This window comes from Onychomys torridus, chromosome 1, assembly GCF_903995425.1.
Source record: "Onychomys torridus chromosome 1, mOncTor1.1, whole genome shotgun sequence".
NCBI classification, from domain to species: Eukaryota; Metazoa; Chordata; class Mammalia; order Rodentia; family Cricetidae; genus Onychomys; species Onychomys torridus.
Window position 1 is genome coordinate 90,571,488 of NC_050443.1, and position 24,353 is coordinate 90,595,840.

The following is a 24,353-nucleotide window of genomic DNA, read 5'->3' on the forward strand; positions in this document are numbered from 1 at the left end:
ATTGTAAGTCCAGTCAAGTTGACAGTCAAGACTAACCATCACTGTGGCCCAGGAACGTTGCTCACCGTAGCTGCTAAATGTGTATTCAAATGGACATATAATTCATGGTACCAGCTATCCCATGCTGGCTCACACAGGTTCAACATAAGTTGCTTTGAAATGGTCTTTGTAATGTAATTAACGTCCTATGGTCTTTGCTGCTCTGGACTTCTGTTGTATGTGCTCATTTCTGCCTCTGAGTTAAATCATGCTCTGTGCTTGGGAGATGTTACCGGGATGAGGTTCCCAATGCATTGCCTTGCTCAGAGTTGAGACCCAGTAATTATCCACTGAATGGAGTCAAATGGCAGGTTGTACAGAAGGCAGGCTCAGGGGAGGTGCAGGGCCCGCCAGCAGCAGAACGGCAGACAGTTAAAGCAGCTCCACTCACTACAATTTCTTTTAATAGATTTTTTTTGTACAGATTTGCTGTCAACATGATTTGTTGGTTTCAAAAAAGATAAATAACCAGGGAGCTGGGATGACTCTCGTGGTGCAGAGACTGGCAGCCTGTGCCATTTCTGGTGCCATGCTCCATGAATTTCCAGGTCTGGACAGGACTTTAGCACTGAGGAGGTCTAACAATAAACACAATTGCCTCACACCAAATTTCCTGTCCGTGTTCTGGACAAACACATATTACCAACTCTGCTCCTCCATGGGTGCCTTGATCCTCCGTCTTCTCTGGTCCCTTCTGGAAGCCCAGACCTTCCAGGGATTAATGCTGATTCTGATGTAAAAAGTAGAGCTGATTATTTGGCTGTGGGTCTCTGCTGGAAGGGAGGAACAGCCCAGGGGCCCACGTTGCCATCCTGTTCACTCATTCAGTAAATGCATGTTGAGTGTTCATTGTGTGTCAGATGCTGGCAAATGCTGATGGGCAATTCTTGGACCTTTTGGAATCACAAGGGATACATGTGTTCTTCAGATATGCACACAGGTGTGTAATTGCACACTGCTGGGTGAGATGAGCAGAAAACAGACCTCTGAGAACAAAAAGATCTGATGCCATCTTTATCATCAAGTCCATTCCTCTTCCCATCTGGTCCTTTCTGGATACCCTGGTGTTCTCCTACCACTTGGAGTGTGTGTGGTTGTGAGCTTCCAGGCCAAGGGCTCATTCTCTCCTAGAGAAATGTGCTTCACAGTGCACATCCATTGGAGGTAGGAGAAAGGAGTGAGCAGGCATTCAATACCTCCTGTTCTAGTTTCATTTCTGTCCCTATAATAAAAAATATCCAGACAAAAAGCAACTTAGGGGAGAAAGGATTTATTTTCTTTTCAGAATTGCAGGTTAAGGTCCATGGTTGTGGAATAGTCAAGGCAGCCGGAACTTAAAGCAACTAATCACATTCAAATCACTAAAGCAACACTGACAGTCAAGAACAAAGACAAATAATGCACCCATGATAGCTTGCATGCTTGTGGTCAGTTAGATTTCTCCACTCTTGCACAGTTCAAGAATTCTTGCCTAAGGAATGATGCTGCCCACAGTGGGCTTAGTCTTCCCCCATCAATTAACTTAATTAAGACAGTCTCACACAAACATGCCCACAGGTCAACCCAACAGACACAGTCTCTCATTGAGACTCTTCTCCCAACTGAATGTCAGTTGTGTCAGGTTTATAATTAAAGGTTACTTTTCTTGTGTGTTTGTGTATAACTATCACACACACCATTTATTGTTCCATCAGACAGAGGGTTTGTCCCCTTCCTGTGGCTCTGTGGTTGTGACAATGGGCTGAACTAGCTCCGAACTTCAGCTTTGTTCCCCAGAGGGTTGTAAAGGGGAAACTAATATTTGGGAAATAGCCCACACAGGGCCTGGTCTCTCTCCTCACCCTCAGAAGCTTCCTCTAGAGGTTGTGAGGCTGTAGGACTCTGATGAGAGCAAGCTGCCTCATCAGATTTGGCATTCTCTCAGATTAGCCTAGGTAAGGTCAGGACACCCTCAGAAGCTCCTGTGTGGTCATGTCATAAAGCCAGGACTAAGAAATGGCCTAAGCCCAGTGTTCTGCTTTAGGTCCAGTCTGTTCTTTATTGCTCTGTCCTGGGAGGAAAAAGAAAAAGTGTCCTCAGATTTCTTCCTAAAAATATACTCTTAATCTCCTGCCAATCTCCTGGGGTTTCTCTCTGGGGTGAGAGGTCCTGAACCTTTCCATGGGTACAACAGAAGTTTGTACCTCACAGCTACCCATAGCCACCTGTAGCCCAGCTGTAGGAGACAGTGTAGGTCCATGTAATAAAACTCCTCCACTTTTCTGGCCAGGGTCTAGCTTCTGGAGCCCCATAGCCTGTGCCTAGTATGGCCTGAAAATGTGGAGACAGTTGGAGTGGGGAACTTAGCTGATGGAAAATCTCTGAGAGGTACTTCCTACAAGGTCCTTGTCTCCCTCCTAATCCCAGCAGCTTCCCATGGGATTAATTCCCTGCTGTCCAGCAAGGATAAACTACCACATATGAGGAGGAGATTATCACCTCTTGCAGTCCTTGGCCCAGCACACACACACACCCCTTCCACATCAGGGTCTCATGTAGCCTAAGCTGACTTCAAACTCAATATGTAGTCAAGGATGGCAATGTTTGAGTCTTGTGCCTCCACCCACTGAGTGTTAGGATTACAGATATGTACCCCCAGGCCTGGCTTATGTGGTGCTACGTGTCAAACACAGGATCTCATGCATATCAGGTAAGCATTGTGTTAACTGAGCTCTCCCTTCACCCATCACAGTTGACATACCCTGCTGCTGCTCCCCCCAATCTGGAAAACCCCCAAATGCCAGCAGCTACAGAATGGTTAAGTCGTGTGTGCGTGAGGCCTGGGAAAGATTGTAAGAAGTTATAGCATGCCCCAGAAATTTTCACTAAGTGGCAGGACTTCATCCCCTAGTCTTTTTCTTTTTCTTTCTTTCTTTTCCAGAAAACTTAAATACATTTTAATTGGGTTTTGTTTGCTTGCTTTGAGGTGTGTGTATGTACCGGTGGCATGGTTACCTGGGGGCAGTCAGAAGACAGCAAGCAGAAGTCCCTTCTTTCCTTCTACCAGATGGGTCTCGAGGATCAAATTCAGGTTATAGGGTTTGGTGGCAAGCACGTTTATCCACTGAGCTATCTCACACACCAGGATTTTTATATTTTCAAAGTTCTCTTAATGAGAATATATGCAAAATAGGAGCCGGAGAGATGGCTGAGCAGTTAAGAGCACTTGACGCTCTTGGAAGAGGACCCAGGTTCAGTTCCCAGCTTCCCACGTGGTGGATCACACCATCCATAACTTCAGTTCAAGGACATCCAATGCTTTTTTTCTGACTTCTGAAGGCATCAGGCATGCAGGTGATACACACACATACATGTAGATATATTGCTCATACACATAAAATAAAATTGACTAGAGACCCTTAAACACAACATTTGCAGTTATTCCAAATAAAGAACCTTTGACTTTGCAGGAGAAAGTTGGAGTAATGACATTCCTATGTGTTCCCAACAAATATAGCCTACAAAATGGCATGGTATATATTTTCAGGCTTTTTTTTTTAGAGGTACACATTTGTGTTTGGGAAATACCCCATCTAGTTCATCCAGCAAACCCCACAGTTTCATATCAAAAAGCTGTTTGATGGAGTTGGGCCCATACAACATAGTATTGAGGATGTGAACTCTTGAACCAGTTGGCCTGGCATCAAATCCAAGCTTTACTTTCTAGTGACGTTGGTCAGGGTAAATAACCTCTCTGGATCTTATCTTCCTTTCTGCATGGTGGGAAATTATTGTGAATATTAAATGAGCTGTGTGAGTGAGTGTGTTGCACAGGCACATATGAGCCATGCCTATGTGTCTGGTCCAAGGGAAGTATAAGTGATTTGTTCATCATCTTAAGGTTCACACAGACTGAGCTTCCACACATGGTGTTCTTCCAGAATAAACTCTAGCTGATGCTCAGACAAATCCTGTTTTGTCTCATGAGCAAACGGACCCAATTGGAACACAGCACCCATGTCTGCCCACAGCCACACCCAGTTGTCATTTGCTCTGAGTGGTTGAGTAGCTGATGTGCAGCTTCTTAAGCAGAGCCATTAAACTAATAAGTGACATCTGTCAGAATTAATAAACAAGAAGGTTATGGATGTTGAAGGTGAAAGATTCGCAGAAAATGAGTTGCAGAAAGGAAACTTAATCCAAGGACTGTACAAAGATAAAGCAAGTAACAGGTCCCCAACACACCCCCATGGTTCCCTATACCCCAGGCGTGCCCTGTCCATTCAGGATTGTGTCAGAACTACCTGGGGGATTTAGTGTGTTGCACGGAACACAGCCTCTCTGTGTTAGTTTGTTTTAACTGTATACTTGACACAGCCTAGAATCACCCGAAAAGAGAATTTTAATGGGGAATTGTCTAAATCAGGTTGACCTATGGGGATGTTTGTAGAGGACTGGCCTGATTGCTAATTTATGTAGGAAGACATAGCCCATTGTGGGTGGCACCATTCCTAGGCAGTTGGTCCTATATATAAGAGTGAAGCATGCAGGCCTCTATGTATTTATTGCCTTTCTGCTCATGACTGAAGATATAATATTTAAGTTCCTGTCTTGACTTTTCACAATAACAGACTATAGTCTGGAGTTGTGAGCCCTTTCTTCCCTGTGTTGCTTTTTGTCAAGATATTTAACCACAGCAACAGAAACTAGAACAAACATCCTCTTCCCAGAGAAGCATCACCCAAGCTAAGTGTGAAGATTGGATCCCTGGTGCTTTGCTAGAATCTGAGAGCCACCGTAGGAATTGGCCAGCTCCAGCAATCTGGTGCTCATCTGCCAATGCATTCATGGCTCCTGGTACCAGAGGTGCCCCCTGTATGCCTAGGAGCCAGGGAGATAAGCAGGATCAGTTTTACTGACTAGACACATCACTGGACATACAAGTAGCCAGCTTACTAGATTAAATTCTGTATTCTTCCTAAAGCTTAGGGTGTGTGAACATACCCAGGATCACATCTATCCACAGTGATGTGATACCTCACCTTAATATACTCCCAGAACATCACCCAACCTTCTGCTTGCATAGGGATAGGTTTGAAGAAGTTTTTAAATCGTGTGTGAGTGTGTGTGTGTGTGTGTGTGTGTGTGTGTGTGTGTGTGTGTGTAGCAGTCAGAGGACAACTTGCTGGAGTTGCTTCTCTCCTTCCACTCTGTGTGTCCTGGGAATTGAACTCAGGGCATCAGGCTTATAGCAAGCACTTTTACCTGCTGAGCTATCTCACCAGCCCTGGGTAGACTCTCAAGTCAAGGTTCTCCGTCTAAAAAGGCAACAAGCCATTGCATGAAAGAAACAAAGCCTGCTGATGTGTTGTTCCACTGAACCCCCCTTGCCATGTCCTGTTTAAATCGAACTCTCATGGCTTACTTAAGACCTCAGCAAATGTTTCCATTCACAGTTTTGACTGCCTGGAGCCAAACAGTAGTTCTGCCTCCTCTCCTCTCTCTCTGAGCTTGCTAGCAATTGGAGGGCAGCTGTACCACGTGCTGGGCAGAACAATAAAATCATGCCCAGAGTCACTGTTTGGCTACCTTCCAACTCTGCAGCCTACCAAATTAAAAACTGGTGGAAATTTTAAGATGCAGGACTATGGATCCTTCCATCCCTTCCCATCACAGGGCCAGTCTCCCTCTCCTCTCCCCCTCTCCCTCTCCTTTCCTCACCCACAGGGCATGCGTGCGTGTGTGCGTGCGAGCGAGCGACCAACTAAATAGCTGTAGAGAGTATAGGAACATGTGATTTGACTTTGGCATTGTGTTGGGGCCACCAAGGACTGGCTCCTGCCTCATCTATGATAGCTGTGTAAACAAGTATCATTTTTTTTTGTTGAAAGTAATAGAACTTCCCTTGTTTGAGGGACTGGGTGGGCAGCATCGGGCCTTTGCATTTTCTTTTGGCAATCTCTTGAGAAGGGAAGTGAACCCATATGTTGGAAGGAAGAGCAAAAGAGAATTCCACAGTCCATGGAAAAAGCCATTGTAGACATTATGGTCTTTTTTTTTTTTCTTTCTTTTTTTCTTTATTATTATGTGATTTAAATTTTATACATCAGCCATGGGTTCCCCTGTCCTCCCCACTCCCGCCCCCACCCCTACCTTTCCCCCCAGCCCCTCCCCTCCATTCCCATGTCCTCCAGGATCAAGGCACCCTGGGGATTCATTTAAACCTGGTGGATTCAGTACAGGCAGGTCCTGTCACCTCCTTCCAGACTGAGCAAAGTGTCCCTGTGTAAGCCCAAGGTTTCAAACAGCCAACTTATGCACTAAGGACAGATCAAGCTCTTCAATGGTCTCACTTATCCAGAGGGCCTGATCCAGCTGGGAGCAAGGGGAACTCTCCTCCACTGCTGGTGGGAATGCAAGCTTGTACAGCCACTTTGGAAATCAATATGGCGCTTCCTTAGAAAACTGGGAATCCATCTCCCCCAAGACCCAGCTATAGCACTCTTGGGCATATACCCAAGGACATTATGGTCTTTTCAGAGATACTGAAGCCCCAACTCCCAGGAAATCTTCGAACAAGTGCTTTATGTGACACAAGGGAATAAGGGTTATGGGTAGGGTTTGGGGGGAGTCCATGCTGGATTACCCAGGTCGACCTAGTGTGAGCACAAGGTACTTGAAAGTGGACAAGAGAGACAGAAAAAAAAAGGGGGGTCAGAGAGATACAACAGGAAAACTTACCCCCTCCGCCCAGTACTGGCTTTGGAGATGGCTCAAAGGAACCAAGAGACAAGGAATGTGGACAAAGAGATAAGAACACCAAGTTTCCTTAGAAGCCCATGGAAGGATGCAGCCCAGCTGATGTCTCCACTTTAAACCAGTGAGACCCACATTGGGCTTCTAACCTACACCGCTTGCTGTAAGCTACCATGTTTCTAGTATCTGGCTTTCGCTGCAACTGAAAGCTAGTACAAAGACCTTCATCAGGGGCTGTGAATATAAAATAAAACTTGGGTTTGGGGAGATGTGAGCAAACCCTGAGCCTTCAGTGGTAGATCCACCGGTGAGACCCACCCCTTTCCTAGAAAGTGAAAATAGTCCCTTAAGCATCCTTCAGCAAAGAGGAGGCTCTTCGGCTTCCTCGAAGCCTCTGTATTGGTTGCTTTCTTCTCTCTTGTTGTGACAGAATGCCTGGCAGACACAACTCCAAGAAGGAAGGGCTTTGGCTCATAGTTGAAGATACTGTCAATCATGGCATCAAGCCTCGGCGGCTTGAGTATGAGGACACTGGTCACACTGAGTGTGAGGACATAGATGAGTGCTGGTACTCAACTCCTCTTTTCCTTCCTATTCAGTCTGTGCCCACAGCCCATGGGATGGTGCTGCCAACGTCCAGGGTGGATGTTCCCTCCTCAGTTAAACCTTTTTGGAAACACCCCCATAGAGACACACCCAGGGGTGAGGTGTGTCTCCACGGTGATTTTAAATCCAGTCAAGTTGACAGTAAAGCTGGACTATGAGCTTTCTTTCTGGCTTCTTGGGCTCTTGGATCATAATGAGTGTAGCCCTTGTTGTGAGACTTTGTGATGAACTTGGTGTTTTGTTTCTGTACAGATGTGTCTAGAAAACTCTATTCAGGATGAACAAATCACCATCTTCCTGGGAAAGGCAAGAAACCTACGTGCTCCCTAAAATTATGGATTTCTTTCTACCCTCCTCCCATGAATGATGTTTATTTTTCTGCAACAGTAGTGTCTTAAGGTTTCTATTGCTGTGATGAAACACCATGACCAAAGCAACTTGGGGAGGAAAGGATTTACTTGGCTTACACTTCCACATCACTGTTTGTCATCAAAGGAAGTCAGTTCAGGAACTCAAACAGGGCGGAATCCTGGACAGGAGCTGATGCAGAGGCCATGGAGGAATGCTGCTTACTGGCTTGCTCAAAATGGCTTGCTCAGCCTGCTTTCTCATAGAACCCAGGACCACCAGCTCAGGGGTGGCACCACCCACAGTGGGCTGGGCCCTCCCTCATAGATCACTATGAAAATGCCCTACAGATGAATCTTAGAGAGATATTTTCTCAACTGAGGTTCCCTCCTTTCAGATTGTGTCAAGCTAACATAAAACCAACCAGGACAATCAGTAAATTTATATTAACTTTTAAAAATATTCTTTTGGCATAGTTTTAGAGTCATAGAAGAATTGCAGAGATGTAGTTTCCTCATACCCCATCTCTAGATCCCATACTTACTGATATCTTACATTATTAAGTACAGTATATTTGTTAAAATCATAGTTCAGTGGCATAGTGGTTGGTTTTGGTTGTTTTCATATTTTGTTTTTTTACATTTATTTTGTGTGGTGTAGAAGTACATGTCTGCCATGGCACACATGTGGAGGTCAGAGGACAACTTTGAGAAATGAGTTCTCTCCTTCTACTGTGTAGGTCCTATGGATTGAACTCAGCAAACACCTTGACTTGCCAACTCATCTCACTAGCCCTGGTCTTGGTTTTCTAAAACAGGACCTCCTATATCCCTTGCTGGCCTCAAACTCATTTTGAGGCCAGGGCTGGCCTTGAACCCTTGATCCTCTTGCCTCTACTCCCAAGCCCTGGGACCACAAGTGTGGGGCACTGTGCCCAGTTCCCTCCTCTCTAAAGATCTTCTTGGCTGTAAGTCTTATAGACTTGGGTTTCAGTGACATTGACAGTTCTGAGGAGAGCTGGCCAAGTGTTTGGGATTTGCTGTTGTCTATCTGTCTGTCTGTCTTTCCCTCTTCCTTTCTTCCCTCCTTCCTTTCTTTCTTTTTTGATGTGTATGAATTCTTTGCTGGCATATATGTTTGTGTATCACATCCATGCCTGGTACAGCTGTGAACCACCAAATGGACGATGGGATTCCAACCCATGTCTTCTAGAAGAGCAGCTAGTGTTCTTAACTGGTAAGCCATTCCTCTGGCCACTGGCCAAGTGTTTTTTGTTTTGTTTTGTTTTTTGAGACAGGGTTTCTCTGTGTAGCTTTGCCCCTTTCCTGGTACTCACTCTGTAGCCCAGGCTGGCCTCAAACTCACAGAAATCCGCCTGCCTCTGCCTCCCGAGTGCTGGGATTAAAGGCATGTGCCACCACCGCCCGGTTTAGCCAAGTGTTTTTTGTGTGTTCTCCTTCTACTGGGATGTGGCTGAAGTCTTTCTCCTCATTAAGCTTTGGGATGTCGCTTTTGAGAAAAAAAGTTAAAGTAGCATTTTTACCTCACCCTATCATAGTATGTGGAATCAACATGCCACATGGCCATTCATGTTGACTTGTTATGTCGCTGAGGCAGCAATGTGTCAGGATGCTCCAGTGCAAAGCCATGGCTTGTCCCTCTTTTCCTTACAATGCTGTAGAGGGAGGTACCTGGCTGTCTCAGGCCACACCTAAGGAGTGGGCAATTGTGACCCAGTTTGAACAGTAAAGATGGACTAAGTTATCTGCAAGTTTATTCATTCATTCATTCATTCATTATGGAGGTAGGGGCTCTCTAATACCAGTGGTTCTCAACTTGTGGGTCATGACCCTCTTGTGGGAGACTCTAACATCCCTTTCATAGGAGTCGTCTAAGACTAAAAACACAGATTTTACATTTACATTATGATTCATAACAGTAGCTAAATTGCAGTTATGAAGTGGCAACAAAAATAATTTTATGGCATCAGTACAACATGAGGAGCTGTACTACAGGGTTGCAGCCTAGGAAGGTTGAGAACCACCGCTCTGTGCCGTCCTGGATCTCACTCTGTAGCCCAGGCTGGCCTTAAACTCACCGAGATCTGCCTGCCTCTGCTTCCCCAGTACTGGGATTAAGGGTGAGTGTCCCTAAACCCAGCAGTTATTTGAATTTTACATCAAATTCTCCCTCATTTGTTCATTTATTCAGTTGTTTATATCAGTATGGATACCTGGATAGTTATTGTATGCCTTTGCTTATAATCCAACATTATTTGTATTTTGTTGTTGGAATTGTTCCAAGTTTGATGTGTCCACTCTCATGTGTGTGTGTGTGTGTGTGTGTGTGTGTGTGTGTGTGTGTGTGACATGAGTTAGCATGTGTATATGTGTATATGTGCCATCTCTCCAGCCCCTTCTCATTCTTTAGCCATGTCCTTCAGAGAGCAGGTGTTTGAATAAGGCTCAACAGATTTCTTTTGTAGATTTTCCTTACTGTTTTATCTTAAAAATGCATTGCCACACCCAAAGCCATTACTCCCCCCCTTTTTTTTGAGGGGGACAGAGAGGCTTCTTAGACCGTCATACTTTAGATTTAGGTCTGTGGTGATTTCAAGTCTGGGGAAACGTTGACTTTTCTACATCTGGACATCCAGTCATCGCTGCAGGATCCTTTGTTAAAAGGACTGTGTTTTCTGTGTGGAATTGCCTTTGTGTCTTCAGCAGAGAAGAATGAGGTTGCTGGGAAGGAAGGAGTTCAGTGGGTAAAGAGCTTGCCTAGCATGCAAGCCCCGGGTTCCATCCCCAGCACTACCTAAGCCCAGTGTGATAGAACACACCTATAATCCCAGCAGTGGAGAGGTGGAGATGGGAGGATCAGGAGTTCAAGATCACCTTCAACTACATGATAAGTTCAAGGCTAGCCAGGGATCCATGAGACCCTGTCTGGGTCTGTTTCTGAATTCTCTGTTCTATGTCATTATCCCTTTATCAATGCCATCCTGGTTTGACTATGATAGCTATCCTAGTGTCTAGAAGTCTACTGTCAGTACTGTGAGCTGCCTTTGCATGCGAGCTTCAGGCTCAGTTTGTCGCTAACAAGGAAATAGCTTCCTATGGCTTTAACTGAGAGGTTTCTATGGCCCGTAGGTCAATCCTATCCACTTGGTTTCTCCCTAAGAGTTACATTTTGGGATACTGCAATAACACTGCTTTTAGTTTCAAATTCCAGGCATTCTTTCTCATATGTGGGAGAGCGGTAATACAGTGATAACGGCACCTCCTGCAGCCTTGGGCACTCCCTTATATTTTGTTCATTGGGGGCATTCTGCTTTTACCTTCTCCTTATGACTAAGCCCAGGGCTCTAACACTCTGGGCCCATCCACTTCTCTGCCCCTGCCTTGTTTCCCCTTCATTGAATGTGCATGCTCCAAACTAGCATTCAGACATCATGGCCACTGTTTCAACCCATACCCTGGTTTCCTAAACCTCCCTATTTTTACACATATGTGTTTTGGGGGTCTACTCGTGTTAGATGAGAATTTAGATGTTCCAAAGTCCTACTCAAATGGCCCTTTTTCTAGGAACCCCTCCACCCCACAGCCTTCAGCATCAGCCCCATTCCCAGAAGCTCCTCTGGTTCCCATCTGGCGCCTGGAGTGCAGCACACTGATCCCATTGTTCCCCTGGCATGTCTCTTCCAGTCCTGGGAGCAGAGTGAGGCAGGTCTCCAGACTCCACAGGAGGCACCCAGTAATGCTTATCGGTGGACTGAATATAAGCCAAGAGGCTCAAACTCACTACGAATGGTCTTGAACTTCTGATCCTGTTGTCTCCACTTGCCCAGGGCCAGGGTTACTGTGTGCTCCACTTCCTGGAACTGGAACCCAGGGCTTCATGTGTGCCAAGCAAGCACCCCAACCAGCTGAGCCCCACCAGCTGAGCCCCACCCCCAATGCTCTCTTACTTTTAGAACCTTTCTTCATTCTTTTTTCCACACTTGTTTCTCTCCTTTAGGGTTCGGCATGTCCTCTAGCTATTTTGTTCCTCCTGGAGAGAAAGGGGAGGTAAAGTTACCATCTATTACAGACCTATGCTCTCAGTGTAATATTGGTTCATGTGCATTGATTGGGTAGGTTGTGCCACAAGAAAACATCTACTTTTCCAGTTTAAATAGTAAGGGGTGGTTCCAGGGGTATCAACAAAACCCTTTTTTTTTTCCTTCATTCCTGCCAGCTTCAGCATATTAGCTTCTTGTTTAGGCTAACTCACCTCTTGGCTATAAAATATCCGTGCAAACTTCCACGTGATAGCCTGATACAATATGATGGGAAAGGCGACACTTACCTTCCTTGGGACTCTTTCTTAAAGATTGATTTATTATGTATACAGAAAAGGGCACTAGGTCTCATTACAGATGGTTGTGAGCCACCATGTGCTTGCTGGGAATTGAACTCAGGACCTCTGGAAGAGCAGTCGGTGCTCTTAACCTCTGAGACATCTCTCCAGCCCGGGACTCTTTCTTAACTGGAGGCAAATCATTCCTAAAAAATTCCTAGAAATATTTCCACTCACAGCTCAGTGACTAGAGTTGTATTATATGATCCCCCCAATGCTGGGGTGGGGCGCATCGGAATCTCTCCCGGGACACAGGAGGGACAGCTAACTCCTAGACAAAAATGGGGATTCCTTCAAAAGAATAACAACACTGGAGGGAACCCGAAGTGTTAGCTCCTGTTATTTCAGAGAGAATCGCTTTGGGCCTAACTGCAGGAAGCCACATCGGGTCCTACAGCTAATAAAAACCAAAGAAGGATTCGAATCCAGCTCTTTCAAATCCCTGTATCTGCCTTTGGACTGGCCACTTGGACTTCATTTCAGATGGCATTTTCTAGAGAATAAAATGAAAGGAAGAAACCCCTTCTCCTGGGGTGAACTAAGGCAATCTCGGAGCTTTCCCAGCCCGCCCTTCAGCTAACCATTTAGGCTTTTATTAAGTTATGACTAATGGCCGGTGAGCCGCTAGAGGCTGCACCCTCAGGCCGAGCGCTTCAGACCATTCTAGAGTAAACAACATCTTCAGATTCTGCTCTGAGAAAATTCAGTCTCGGCCCTTTGTCTTTCCGAGCTCAGGGATTGGCAAGCGGGCCGCTGCTGGGCCCTGCTGGGGTTGAATAGAAAGGAACCTTCCAAAGCAGGCGGGCTGTTTTGGGAAAGTGGCCGCTAATGGGGCCTCGTGGGGCGGGGGCCAGGCGCAGACGGAGCAGTTTGCATATTGGCTTTTACAAACAACTGGCTCTGAGTCAGCGGTTAATGGAACAGGAATGGGGTTCCTGCCCAATGGTTTCTTCCAAACACCCATTTCCAATTGCAAGCATATCTGAGCCTTTCTTCTGGGGCTTGTTATGTCTCTGTGAGTGAATTAAAGAGGCAGGCCAGAGGGCGGAGTTCTGACCAAAGCTGTGTTCATCTGAAAACATTCTGAACAACTCTCCACAATGGGAGACCTCATTCAGACCCACCTTTAGGAGTCCTGGGAATATCATCTTTCTAGTTAGGAGATATTTAGAGACCGCTGTGCTTATACCTTGGCTCCAGCTGCATTTGGGACAGATGTGGGTTTTCTTCCTAAATGCAGACTGGTCACAGAAGGAGGATTGATTTGCAAGTTTGAGGCCAGGATGTGGTACATAGTGAATCTGGGGCAGCCTGGGCTACCTGCAAGACCCTGTCTCAAAAGAACTAATCAACTACAAGCTGCAAATGTTATCTCAGAAATTCATGTGCTTGCACACAGAGAGTCAAGGCTCAAGTTCAGACTAAAATGTAAATGGTTTCTGGCTCAACATCTCCCCATCCCCTCCCCTGACAACATGAAGGCCTTTCTTAAACTCCTTAGGCAAATTCTGCCACTGTATCTAGCCTGTGCCCTGAAGAGTGATCTTTGCAATCTGGGTTACTTATTCAATAAATACTCGCCAGGTGCAGAGAGTATTAGAGATATCATTTTAAGTAGCAGTAGTGGCTTGTTTTCTATGGCTCTCCTCAGAGACTAGGTGTAGCTGAAGTTTTCTTCAGTCCTGCCTGGCCCATGGTCAGGACAAAGCTCTCTCACCCGCCAGTCCTGCAGCCTCTCAGACCCAACCGAGTAAACACACAGAGAGTTATATTGCTTACAAACTGTATGGCCGTGGCAGGCTTCTTGCTATCTAGTTCTTATATCTTAAATTAACCCATTTCTATAAATCTATACCTTGCCACATGGCTCATGGCTTACCAGTATCTTACATTTTGGTACTCATGGCAGCGGCTGGCAGTGGCTCCTGACTCAGCCTTCCTGTTCCCAGAATTCTCTTCTCTGCTTGTCCCACCTATACTTCCTGCCTGGCTCCTGGCCAATCAGCATTTTATTTATACAGAGCGATGTCCACAGCAACTAGGAACTCATTTTCTTTTTCAAACAGACCCAGGAAGTTGGCAATATTATTACTCCCGTCCTGTAGATGAGGAAACTGAGTCACCTGAAACTAGTGGACTTGTCCAAGGTCACATAGCTTGGAAGTGGTAGAGCCTGGCTTTGAATCTAGGCAGTCTAGTTCCTAAGCACTCTGCTGTCTGGCCTCTTTGGGAATCTGATAGTGAATAGAGGACAAAGCGTCCCCTGGCTTGCGGGGTGAGTCTAGGCTGATAGACTGCTTCCTGGCATGTACAAAGTCCTGGCTTCAGTCCCCAGTGCCACATAACCAGGGGGCTGATAATAAATGCTTGTGGTCCTAGCATAAGAGGTAGAGGCCAGAGCTTCAGAAGTTCAAGGTCATCTTTGGCTATTATTCGACAAACTTTTCCTGGGGAGATGCAATACACGCATCTACTCACCCCAGATAGGGAACCCATGACAAACCAAAGTAGAGATACCACCAAGGAACAATTTGGTGAACCATGAGTTTTATGGGGTTATTTACAGGAATATGGGTGAAGAGTTACCTGCAGGGGCAGAAATGACTCAAAGACAACTGTATCACCAAAGCCCACCCCAGCATGGGTGACAGGTCACAAGGCTGAGCACACTGCACAGCCTACAGGCAGCTCAACAGGTCGGAGAGTGTCCTTTCCAGGTGCCTCAGTTGGTCTAAACCTCTTCCAGGCAGCTGGTCTGGTCTCAGAGTCTTCTTTGCAGCTCAGCTTTCCTCTGTCTGAGGAGGGTGTCTTAGTCCATGGTCTAATGCTGTGAAGAGACACCATGACCCTGGCAACTGTTACAAAAGAAAACATGTTATTGGGGTTTGCTTACAGTTTCAGAGATTTTAGTCCAGTATGCCAGAGAGCATGGCAGCACACAGGCAGACATGGTGCTGGGAAGTAGCTGAGAGTTCTAATCTCAATCTGCAGGCAGCAGGAAGAGAAAGAGCCACCCGGCCAGCTTGGGTTCTTGAAATCTAAAGCCCACCCTCAGAAACATGCTTCCTCCGACGAGGATACACCACGTAATCCTATGACTCCCTGATAACTAAGCATTCAATTATATGCTTTTATGAGGGGCCATTCTTATTCCAACCACAACAGAGGGATTCTCGGCTTTTTTTTTAACTTAATCTGTCCGGGAGGGGCCTAGTGAATCTGTTTCAGGGACTTCCTGGAGCTGTTTTGAGTTGTTTCTCTTCCTGCTTAAAAAGCTTTCCATGGGGTAGAATGTTCTGATCTCGGAGGAAACTGTTACACAGCAGCTACACAGTAAGTTCAAGGCCAGCCTGAGCGACACTAGACCTTGTCACCAACAACTTCACGCAGCTCGCCTTCTGATTTGGGGAACATTGGAAAAGCATCCCTACCGTGATTTCTTCAAGTGAAGAAAATCTAAGGGCAGCAGAAGGCTGAGCAGAGGTCTTGACAATCACAGCCAGGAGTCCAGAGTGTGATGAGGGACTGTGGGGGAGTTGAAGGCAGGAGGATGGATGAATGGACCGGCTCCTTTGCATTTCCTACAGCGTTCTGGCTGCACAGTGCCAAGTAGGTGGGAGTGGGAAATTCAAGAGAAAGTGGTAGGCTGGATAGGAAGTGGTTCTGATGGACAGATGGAGGAGAATTTGGCTTGAGCCAGGATTGGGGGTGGGAAGTGTTGCTGAGGAGGGGCTAGACTGGGGTCCTGGCTTGGTGGGGTGGGGCCTAGAAAGCTTTCCAGTCTGTATGTGTGATAAAGAGGGTGAGGGAGAAGAGCCCAAGTAGTGTCTCTCCAGATTTCAACTTGAACCATTTGGTAAACCAGGGTCCTTCAAAAGAATATGTATGTGTATTTCATGTGACATTTTAATACAAAGCATTCATCTTCTAAGTTAAAGATCAAGCACCATGCAACCAAGGTACCAACACACATACATACACTTACATACATATGTACACATATATACATACATACAGATACACATACACATCTCATCATGATTTTTAAGTATGTTGGGCCATATCCATAGCAACCTTAGGTCACATGTAGCATGAGAATACCCATGAGCACCCATGAGCACCAGGTGGGACACCCCTGGTATAAACAGTGGTACCTCCCACTGAGGAGGAGAGAGAGAGAGTGGGTTTATTTTTGCATGGTTGTGATAGGCACGAGGGTGCTGAATCTCAAGTTCTGTCTTGGATGTCTAAACTTGAGATCTCAGTAGACTTCAAAGTCGTAAATAGAGGCTCATTCATCAGGCCTGCCTGGACTTCTTACGTGAATGTCCTCCGTGTGTAGGCCAACTGGATCTCCTAAGAACACATCAGACAATTAGACTTCCTGTGTGGGAAATGTTGCATCATGGTGTTGTGGGGACTGCAGACACCAAGGACCTTTGAGTACTTAAAATGTGTTTGGTATAGCTAAGGATGTGAGTGCTTAATTCAGTGAAATTTAAATGATTGTATAAAACCTCACAGAAGAGACAAGCTGAAGAGTCAGAAGTCAGGAGGAGTCTCAGCATTCAAGGAAGCAGCCTGGGCTGCCTTCAGGTACCTAAGCTGCTCCCACATCTGTATTTAATTAGGCTATTTCCACCACCTGGTAGTCACCTGGAGGGTGTGTTGAGTAATAAAAGTTGGGCTTTTGACAGGTGCAGTAGCAATCAGGAATCAGAGGCAGAAGGATCTCTGTGTGTTCATGGCTAACATGGTCTACATAGTAAGTTCCAGGCCATTCAGAGAACTATAGAGAGAGAGACTCTGTTTCAAAAAGAAAGAAAGGAAAGAAGGAAGGAAGGAAGGAAGGAAGGAAGGAAGGAAGGAAGGAAGGAAGGAAGAAAAGAAAGGAAGAAAGAAAGGAAGGAAGGAAGGAAGGAAGGAAGGAAGGAAAGAAAGGAAGAAAGGAAGGAAAGAAAGAAAGAAAGAAAGAAAGAAAGAAAAAGGAAGGAAGGAGAGAGACAGAGAGAGAGAGAGTGTGTGTGTGTGTGTCCAGAAAAGAGCAAAGTGCATGAAGTCCAAAGAAGAAGTGCGTTTAGCTGGAAAACAAATGTGCAGCCCTGTATGGTTCACTGAAGCTTCCAGGTCACCTGTATTTTCCTATGTTTTATGGAGGATTATACAGAAAAGGCAGTTGAATGAATTTGGAGACAGGAGCTGGGTAATGTCCGAGGAATGTTAAAAGCCTGCTATTCACAGGGATGAGGAGATGCCTCAGTGGAGAAGAGCACTTACTCCACAAGCATGAGGATCTGAGTTTGAATCCCCAGTACCCACATAAAAGTTGAGCATAGCTGTACCTACCTGTAGCCCCAGCACTGAGGGCAGAAATTTCAGTCTCAGTAAGAGACCTTGTTTCAAAGGAATAAGGCAGAGAACGATAGAGGAAGACATCCAATGTCTTCTTCTGGACCCTGTATGGAAGGCATGTACACCCACATATATGCATACACTCATACAACATACATACAAACAAGAGTCCACTGGCCAGGGACTTCCTAATGTGAATGTCCCTTTAAGGTAAGACCTGTTTCTCTATGTTGGTGCGGCTGACTCATTTCCTTATCCAGCTACAAATGGGTAAGTAGCTGCCTTGTGCTACAATCAGGGAGACCTGAGTCAATAAAGAATGAGTGAATGAATGAATGAATGAATGAATGAATGAATGAAATGGAAAGATGGGCTGTTGCTTTCATTAAGGTTGATTGCTGCTCCTGCATTAGCACCTTCAAACCTCCCAGTAACCAACACCTTCAGAGAAAATGACCCTTCAGTGCTTAATTGGTGAAAAGTGAGAGTGTGTGAGTTCCAGCTTTTAGGAAAGTATGCCAAGGTCAACACCAAGTGTGTGGTGCACAGCTGACTTGGGGGCAGGAATCTTTTCCCACAAGGTTCATGTGGGATTGTGTGCTTGAAGAAGCAGGGCTCTAGGTCACTAACCTGCTCTAATAGTTCTTTTGCTAAATTGGACTGCAGATTTATAGTATTTGAAAAATGAAAAGAAATTAGTAGTCAGGTTGACAAGATGGCTCAGTGGTGCATGCTGCCATGCTTGGTGACCTGAGTTCAACCTCTGCATACGGTAGTATGATAGGAGAGAACCTACTCTTTCACGTTGTTCTCTGACCTCCATATTACACACACACACACACACACACACACACACACACACTCCAAAATAAATTAAACGTAATAAAAAGTGTTTAAGTTAGTGGTTCCACTGGAAGTTCATTTTCAGCTAAGGATTCAAGACTGTAAAGTGGTAGTGCCTAGACCTGGTACCATAGTTCTTGAGAGCTGAGGAACCGGAACCAGAGCCCAGAGCCTGGGATGTTCCCACACAGCGGCTGGGGTTAGATGCAGGAGGGAAGGCAGGTCATCCGAAGATGTATGAATGTCTCAGAAAGGGTCAACTGCACGTGGAAAAGACTCAGGAGATAACAGCCTGAGAGCGATGGCCTCCTTCCTCCTTCCACAGTGAGGAGGCAGGGTCAGTGAGCCCTGAGGCAGGACAGGCAGAGGCCAAAGACAGAGCGTAGCTGTGCCCACCCTGCTCCTGTTCGTTCCAGAATATTCCCTGGGAGAAGATGGATGTCTGCATTTGTGACTCCCCTTTTCTCAGGAAAGTGAGAGGAATGACAGGCAGAAAGTTGAGATTAAAGGAACAATTAGGTCATTTTAGCAGAGAGCAGCTGTGGATATCTCAGGCTGGGAAGCAACTATGAGATGGCTGTCTGGGGGCAGAGGAACATTCTCACAACATCAGTATGGATCACAGATGTTGTAGAGTCCTCCCCTACCCCGTCATCCTTCCCTGACATGTGACCAGGCTCTTCCTTGTCTTTTAGTATCTGAGTTCCAGGAGGAAGGAATGAACGCCATCAACCTGCCACTGAGCCCCATCTCCTTCGAGCTGGACCCTGAGGACACCATGCTGGGTAAGGGTCCTTGTGTCTAGAATAGCTCAGTGCCCACAGCTTAGACATGCCCACCAAACTCCTTTTCTTTTTCTGTCTCTTCTTCCAGTTTTAGGATTGTTTTTTAATTTTTAATTTTAAAAATTTAATCTTTGAGAATTCCATACATGTATGTAATGAAATATGATTGTATTCACATCTATTTTCTCTCCAACATCCAAATCCCCCAAGGCATCCCCCTTCCCATTTCATCTCTTCCCCCTCCTCCTCCTCCTCCTCCTCCTCCTCCTCCCCCTTCTCCCTCTCCTCTCTAATGACCCACTAAATCCAGTTAACGCTGCCTGTATGTGCACAGCTGGGGAGCCATCCACAGGAACATAGGCAGCCCACAAGTGGATACACCACCCAAGAATCATTCATTCTCCTTCAGCAGCCACCAACTGCCTCTAACTCCTCAGCAAGGGGTGGAGCCTCCGGAGCCCCTCCTCCATCCAGACTGGAGTTCTCTCTGGCTTGATCTCGTACACATCTGGTTCAGGGAGCCACAGCGGCTGTGGGTTTGTAAGTGTAGTGGCCACGAAGTGTCCAGAGGACAGCATGTCACAGTGCTCCTCTCCACCCTCCTCTGGCTCTTACATTATGGCTGTCCCCTCTTCCTCCATGTTCCCTCGGAGCGGAACGCTCACAGTTACCTTCCCCAGCACTTCGGCTGCTCTCAGCCTTCCTCAGAGAAGCTTCTTTTTGCAGTAGGCGGCAGCCAGTGCAGAAACTGTTTCCTTTTACAGAGGAGAATGAGGTGCGGACGATGGTCGATCCAAACTCACGCAGTGATCCCAAGCTTCAAGAGCTGATGAAGGTAAGAAGAAATGAGGAGAGCTAGCTTCTGGGAGACTTTCCCCTACCCTCCTGGCCTTGCCAGGTGTCCACAGACCACCTGCTCTATGAAGGCACCACACAGGGCACACTACAAGGAGGACATAGTGTCCTCCCTCAGAGGAACTTAGAAAGTCAAAATCAGGAACAGCCCCATTTTCCAGGTGAGGGAACTAAGTCTTAGGAAGCCAAGTGAATTGCTTATGATCTAGCTGGTGTAGAGAGAAGGAATTGGGGGCTGGAGTGTGGCTCAGTTGGTAAAGTACTCTCCTAGCATGCACACAGCTCTGGGTTTGATTCCCCAGCAGAGCATAGCCTGGCATGGTGGGACATGACTGTAATCCCAGCATTTGGGAAGTAGAGGCAGAAGGATCAGAAATCCAAGGTTACCCTGAGCAACATAGAGTCTGAGGTAGCCTGGAGTACTTGGAAGGAAGAGGAAGAGGAAAGAGATGGCGAGGAAGGAGGCTATATGTTACATGCAGCACTTTGGCCATCATGCAGTAACTCCTCTGCCATTCACCTGTCCCTTCTTGTCCCCTGACCTGTGCCCCTCCTCTTGGTTTACAAGTCTACCCCTAATGTCTTCCTGCTGAAAGCCTGTCTGTAGTTTTCTATCAAATGCAAGGTCGGGTGGCATTTGAGTCTTTGCTCTGGCTCTCTTCAGCCTCAGATTATCTACCTAGCAACATGGGGACAGCTGAATGCTGGCTGCAGCAGTCCCTGTCCCCAGGTTGTCTGTTTAAGCAGCTCTCTCTACTTAGATGGTCTCTGGCTTCCTGCACACCACTTCCTCCAGGAAGTCCTCTCTGATGACCATTGCTATGACTCAGCCTCTCTGTGTAGCAGTGGCCCCTTGGATTTAGTGTGTCAGTGGAGTCTCCACATGCTCCAGCTCCTGGAGTAAGTGATCACTCTCTTTCTCTCTCCCTTCCTCCCTCGCTACCCCCTCCCTTCCTCTCTCCCTTCCCCTTTTCTCTCTTCTAGTCTCCCTGCCAGTGGGCTGCTTGGGTTTAGAAACTTCCCTTTCTTTGGAACCATTCTATCCCCAAGTCTAGTATAATATGCCATGGATAGCAGGTATTTCATATACATGGGCTGGAAGGGAAGAAAACGAAGGGAATGAGGAAAGAATCTTTCATAAAAGCTGGCAGATGGGGCCCTGGAAGAGGGCTTAGTGGGTGAAGGGCTTGCTAAGCATGAGGACCTGACTCTGAATCCTAGAATCCACAGGATGGAAACCAGGTGTGCTGGCATGCACTTGAAGCCTTTCACTGAGGGAAGAAGGGCATGGAGAAAGCTGGTCTCAACAAAATGTTCAACTTCAGGTTCATTGAAGAAACCCTGTCTCAAAAAATTAAGGGGGAGAATAAGTACCCTAAGGGCAAGTGTTGGATGTGCTAAGGTCTGCCTTCCATGGAGTATCTGGCCATTGTCATGGGTAATTCTTTTCTACCACCTACCATGGAGAGTACTTTAGTCTGCACTGTTAGGGATCTGGAACCAGAGGCTCAATGGAAGTAATAAGCTTGCCTCAGACTCACAAATGACAGGGATGGGCACACACACGCTCAGAGATGACAAGAGTGTGCACGTGCGCAGGGTGTGAGTAGATCCCAGAGGGGCAGACACACGTACATCATGGACACTAGAGAGATGCAGACACTTGTGTGCACAGCTGGAGATGGCTGTGAGTTGACCCCAGAGGGGCAGACACATGTACATCATGGACACCAGAGGGATGCAGACACTTGTGTGCACAGCTGGAGATGGCTGTGGTGCACACACAGGTTAGTAGGTGGAGCTGGGGTTTTGACCCATTCACATGACTCCAGAGGCCATACTCTTGCCTGGTATGAGGCCCATCCCATTGAGGGAAGGCCTGGCAGAGTCAGAGCAGGGCAGCTGACTCACTGGTACTGCCCACACTAGAGAGACTAATCGTAGTGTCCTAGTTAGGGTTTCTCTTGCTGTCATAAAACACTGATGATAAGCAACTTGGGGAGGGAAGGGTTTATTTCAGCCTAGAGTCTGTTGTCCATTACTGAAGAAAGTCAGGACAGGAACTCAAACAAGTCCGGAACCTGGAGGCAGGAACTGATGCCCAGGCTATGGAGGAACATGCTTACTGGCTTGCTCCTCAAGGCTAGTCAGCCTGCTTTCTTATAGCACCCAGGACTACCAGCCCAGGGATGACACCGTCCACAAAGAACCAGGCCCTTCCCAGTTCAATCACTAGTTAAGAAAATGTCAGCTGGGCTATGGTGGCACACGCCTTTAATCCCAGCACTTGGGAGGCAGAGGCAGGCAGATCTTTGTGAGTTCGAGGCCAGCCTGGTCTCCACAGCGAGTTCCAGGAAAGGTGCAAAGCTACACAGAGAAACCCTGTCTTGAAAAAGCCAAAAAGAAAGAAAGAAAAAAAGAGAGAGAGAGAGAGAGAGAGAGAGAGAGAGAGAGAGAGAGAGAAAGAAAGAAAGAAAGAAAGAAAGAAAGAAAGAAAGAAAGAAAGAAAGAAAGAAAAAGAAAAGAAAAGAAAGAAAGTGTCCTACAGGCTTGATGCAGCCAGATCACTGGAGGCATTTCTCAGCTGAGGCTCCCTCTCTCAGAAGACTTTAGCTTGTGTCAAGTTGACATAAAACCAGCCAGCACACTCTGCAAATGCTCAGGGCTTACTGGGGCTCACCCCTACATTTGCACCCTGCTCCCCTGACTGCTATGTTGCTCTTAATCAAGATTGAAGTTCCTGTAGATTTTCATCGTCCAGCATGAGAAAGCTGATTCCCAAACACACAGGCAGCAATTCTTCTCTGACCTTTACGCTCTCTCTGTAGGTGCTCATTGATTGGATCAATGACGTGTTGGTGGGAGAAAGAATCATTGTGAAGGACCTGGCTGAAGATCTCTACGATGGCCAAGTCCTGCAGAAGCTCTTCGGTAGGAGAGGGAAAATCAGGGATGAGAGCTGGCTCTTAGCCGACAGGCAGGTCCAGGCCACCCACAGTGCCTCACTCGAGAGGTGTTTAAGTGGACAGAGTGGAACAATGGAAACACGGGCCCTTTAGCTGCCCTCTGGGGGTACTGCTTTATATGATGGAATTGTGAGAAGGGAACATAGATCTGCTCCCTGGCCTTCTGGGTCATCAGCTGGGTTGATGAGAAGCCCCCACTGCAGAGATGCAAAGCACACCTCATCCCCCCAGGGAACTGATCTCAGGGCCTCACTAGGTAGATTCACACATGTGTGAGTAGCCCGATGTGGTCTTTAGACTTCTATGACTGATGGGTGTATGGGTATGTGCGTGTGTATATTCACTTGGCAGGGAGGTACTGTAATAGCAGGGATCTATGGACATGTGGGGGACCCTTTGGGGTTTATGTACTTGTCTGCACTCCTCTATGGTCTATGGGAGTGTTCATGTGTGCGTCTCTTGTTGTCTACAGACACATATGAATGTGTATGTCCTTCTGTGACCTATGGACATGTAAATGTATGTGTGCCTTTGTGTGTCTATGGAGCTGTATGTGTTACTCTATGATCTGTAGGCCTGTGTATGTTCCTGTCATCTATAGACGCCTGTATGTATGTCTGTCTGTGAACATGCACGTGTGCAGTTGTGATATATGGACCTATGTGTGTTCCTCTGTCCCTCTCTAAGCTGAGTGCTCCTAAGTATAAAGTATGTGCTGTCACACACACACACACACACACACACACACACACACACACACACACACACACACACACTGTTCCTGTGTGCCTTCCCAACTGTTCATATGGAAATCTAAGGCCAAGGGGAAGAAAAGGAGATTTCTGGGTGATCTTAGTCAGCAATGGATGAAGTAGGCTTCCCTTTCTCATCCTCCTTGTCTCTTGGGCCCACAGTGGCCTAAGATTCTAATCCCAATGTCTGGCTATCTTTTAGCCACCTCTGCCTGGGTGTACTTTGTACTGAGTAGACCCCTCTAGAGAAGTACCCCTCTCCTTGTCAGCCACCCCATGTGCAATGTTGCCAAGACCCTCTTCTTACTCAGAGACCTCTCGGAGTCCGTCTGACATGCTGTTTTCACTTACCTTCTTTGCACCTGTCTGAGTTACTGAGAAGCTTCTAGACTCACATCTGCTCCTCCCATCCCACCTCTTCTGGTCTGTCACCTGCTAGCTGCGACACCTGGTCAAGTCACAAGGTGGCCTGTCCACCCTCATTTAGAGCTCCCAGGGGCTCTCTCCTGCACATCACCATCCAGACCACGTAACACAGCCATCAAGACTTCAGACCATCTCTCCAACCCCCACAACTGTTTGCAGCCTTCCCTCCAGGCACCTCTCCACACATGGCTCACATGATAGGGCATGAGAGGTGAAGTAAGTGACTGTCCTCACCATTGTTGTTTCTG

The 24,353-nt window shown here is 46.7% G+C and overlaps 1 protein-coding gene across 2 annotated transcripts in view; it reads left to right on the forward strand.

Moving 5' to 3' along the window:
- Positions 1–24,353, forward strand: part of Parva (parvin alpha) — a 160,073-nt gene that overhangs the window by 94,520 nt on the left and 41,200 nt on the right. For both annotated transcript variants that reach the window (XM_036195947.1, XM_036195938.1), the window contains exons 2-4: positions 19,017–19,106; positions 19,871–19,941; positions 22,790–22,892. In XM_036195947.1, coding sequence (XP_036051840.1) covers positions 19,017–19,106; positions 19,871–19,941; positions 22,790–22,892 — 264 coding nt within the window. The remainder of the gene's footprint in view (positions 1–19,016; positions 19,107–19,870; positions 19,942–22,789; positions 22,893–24,353) is intronic.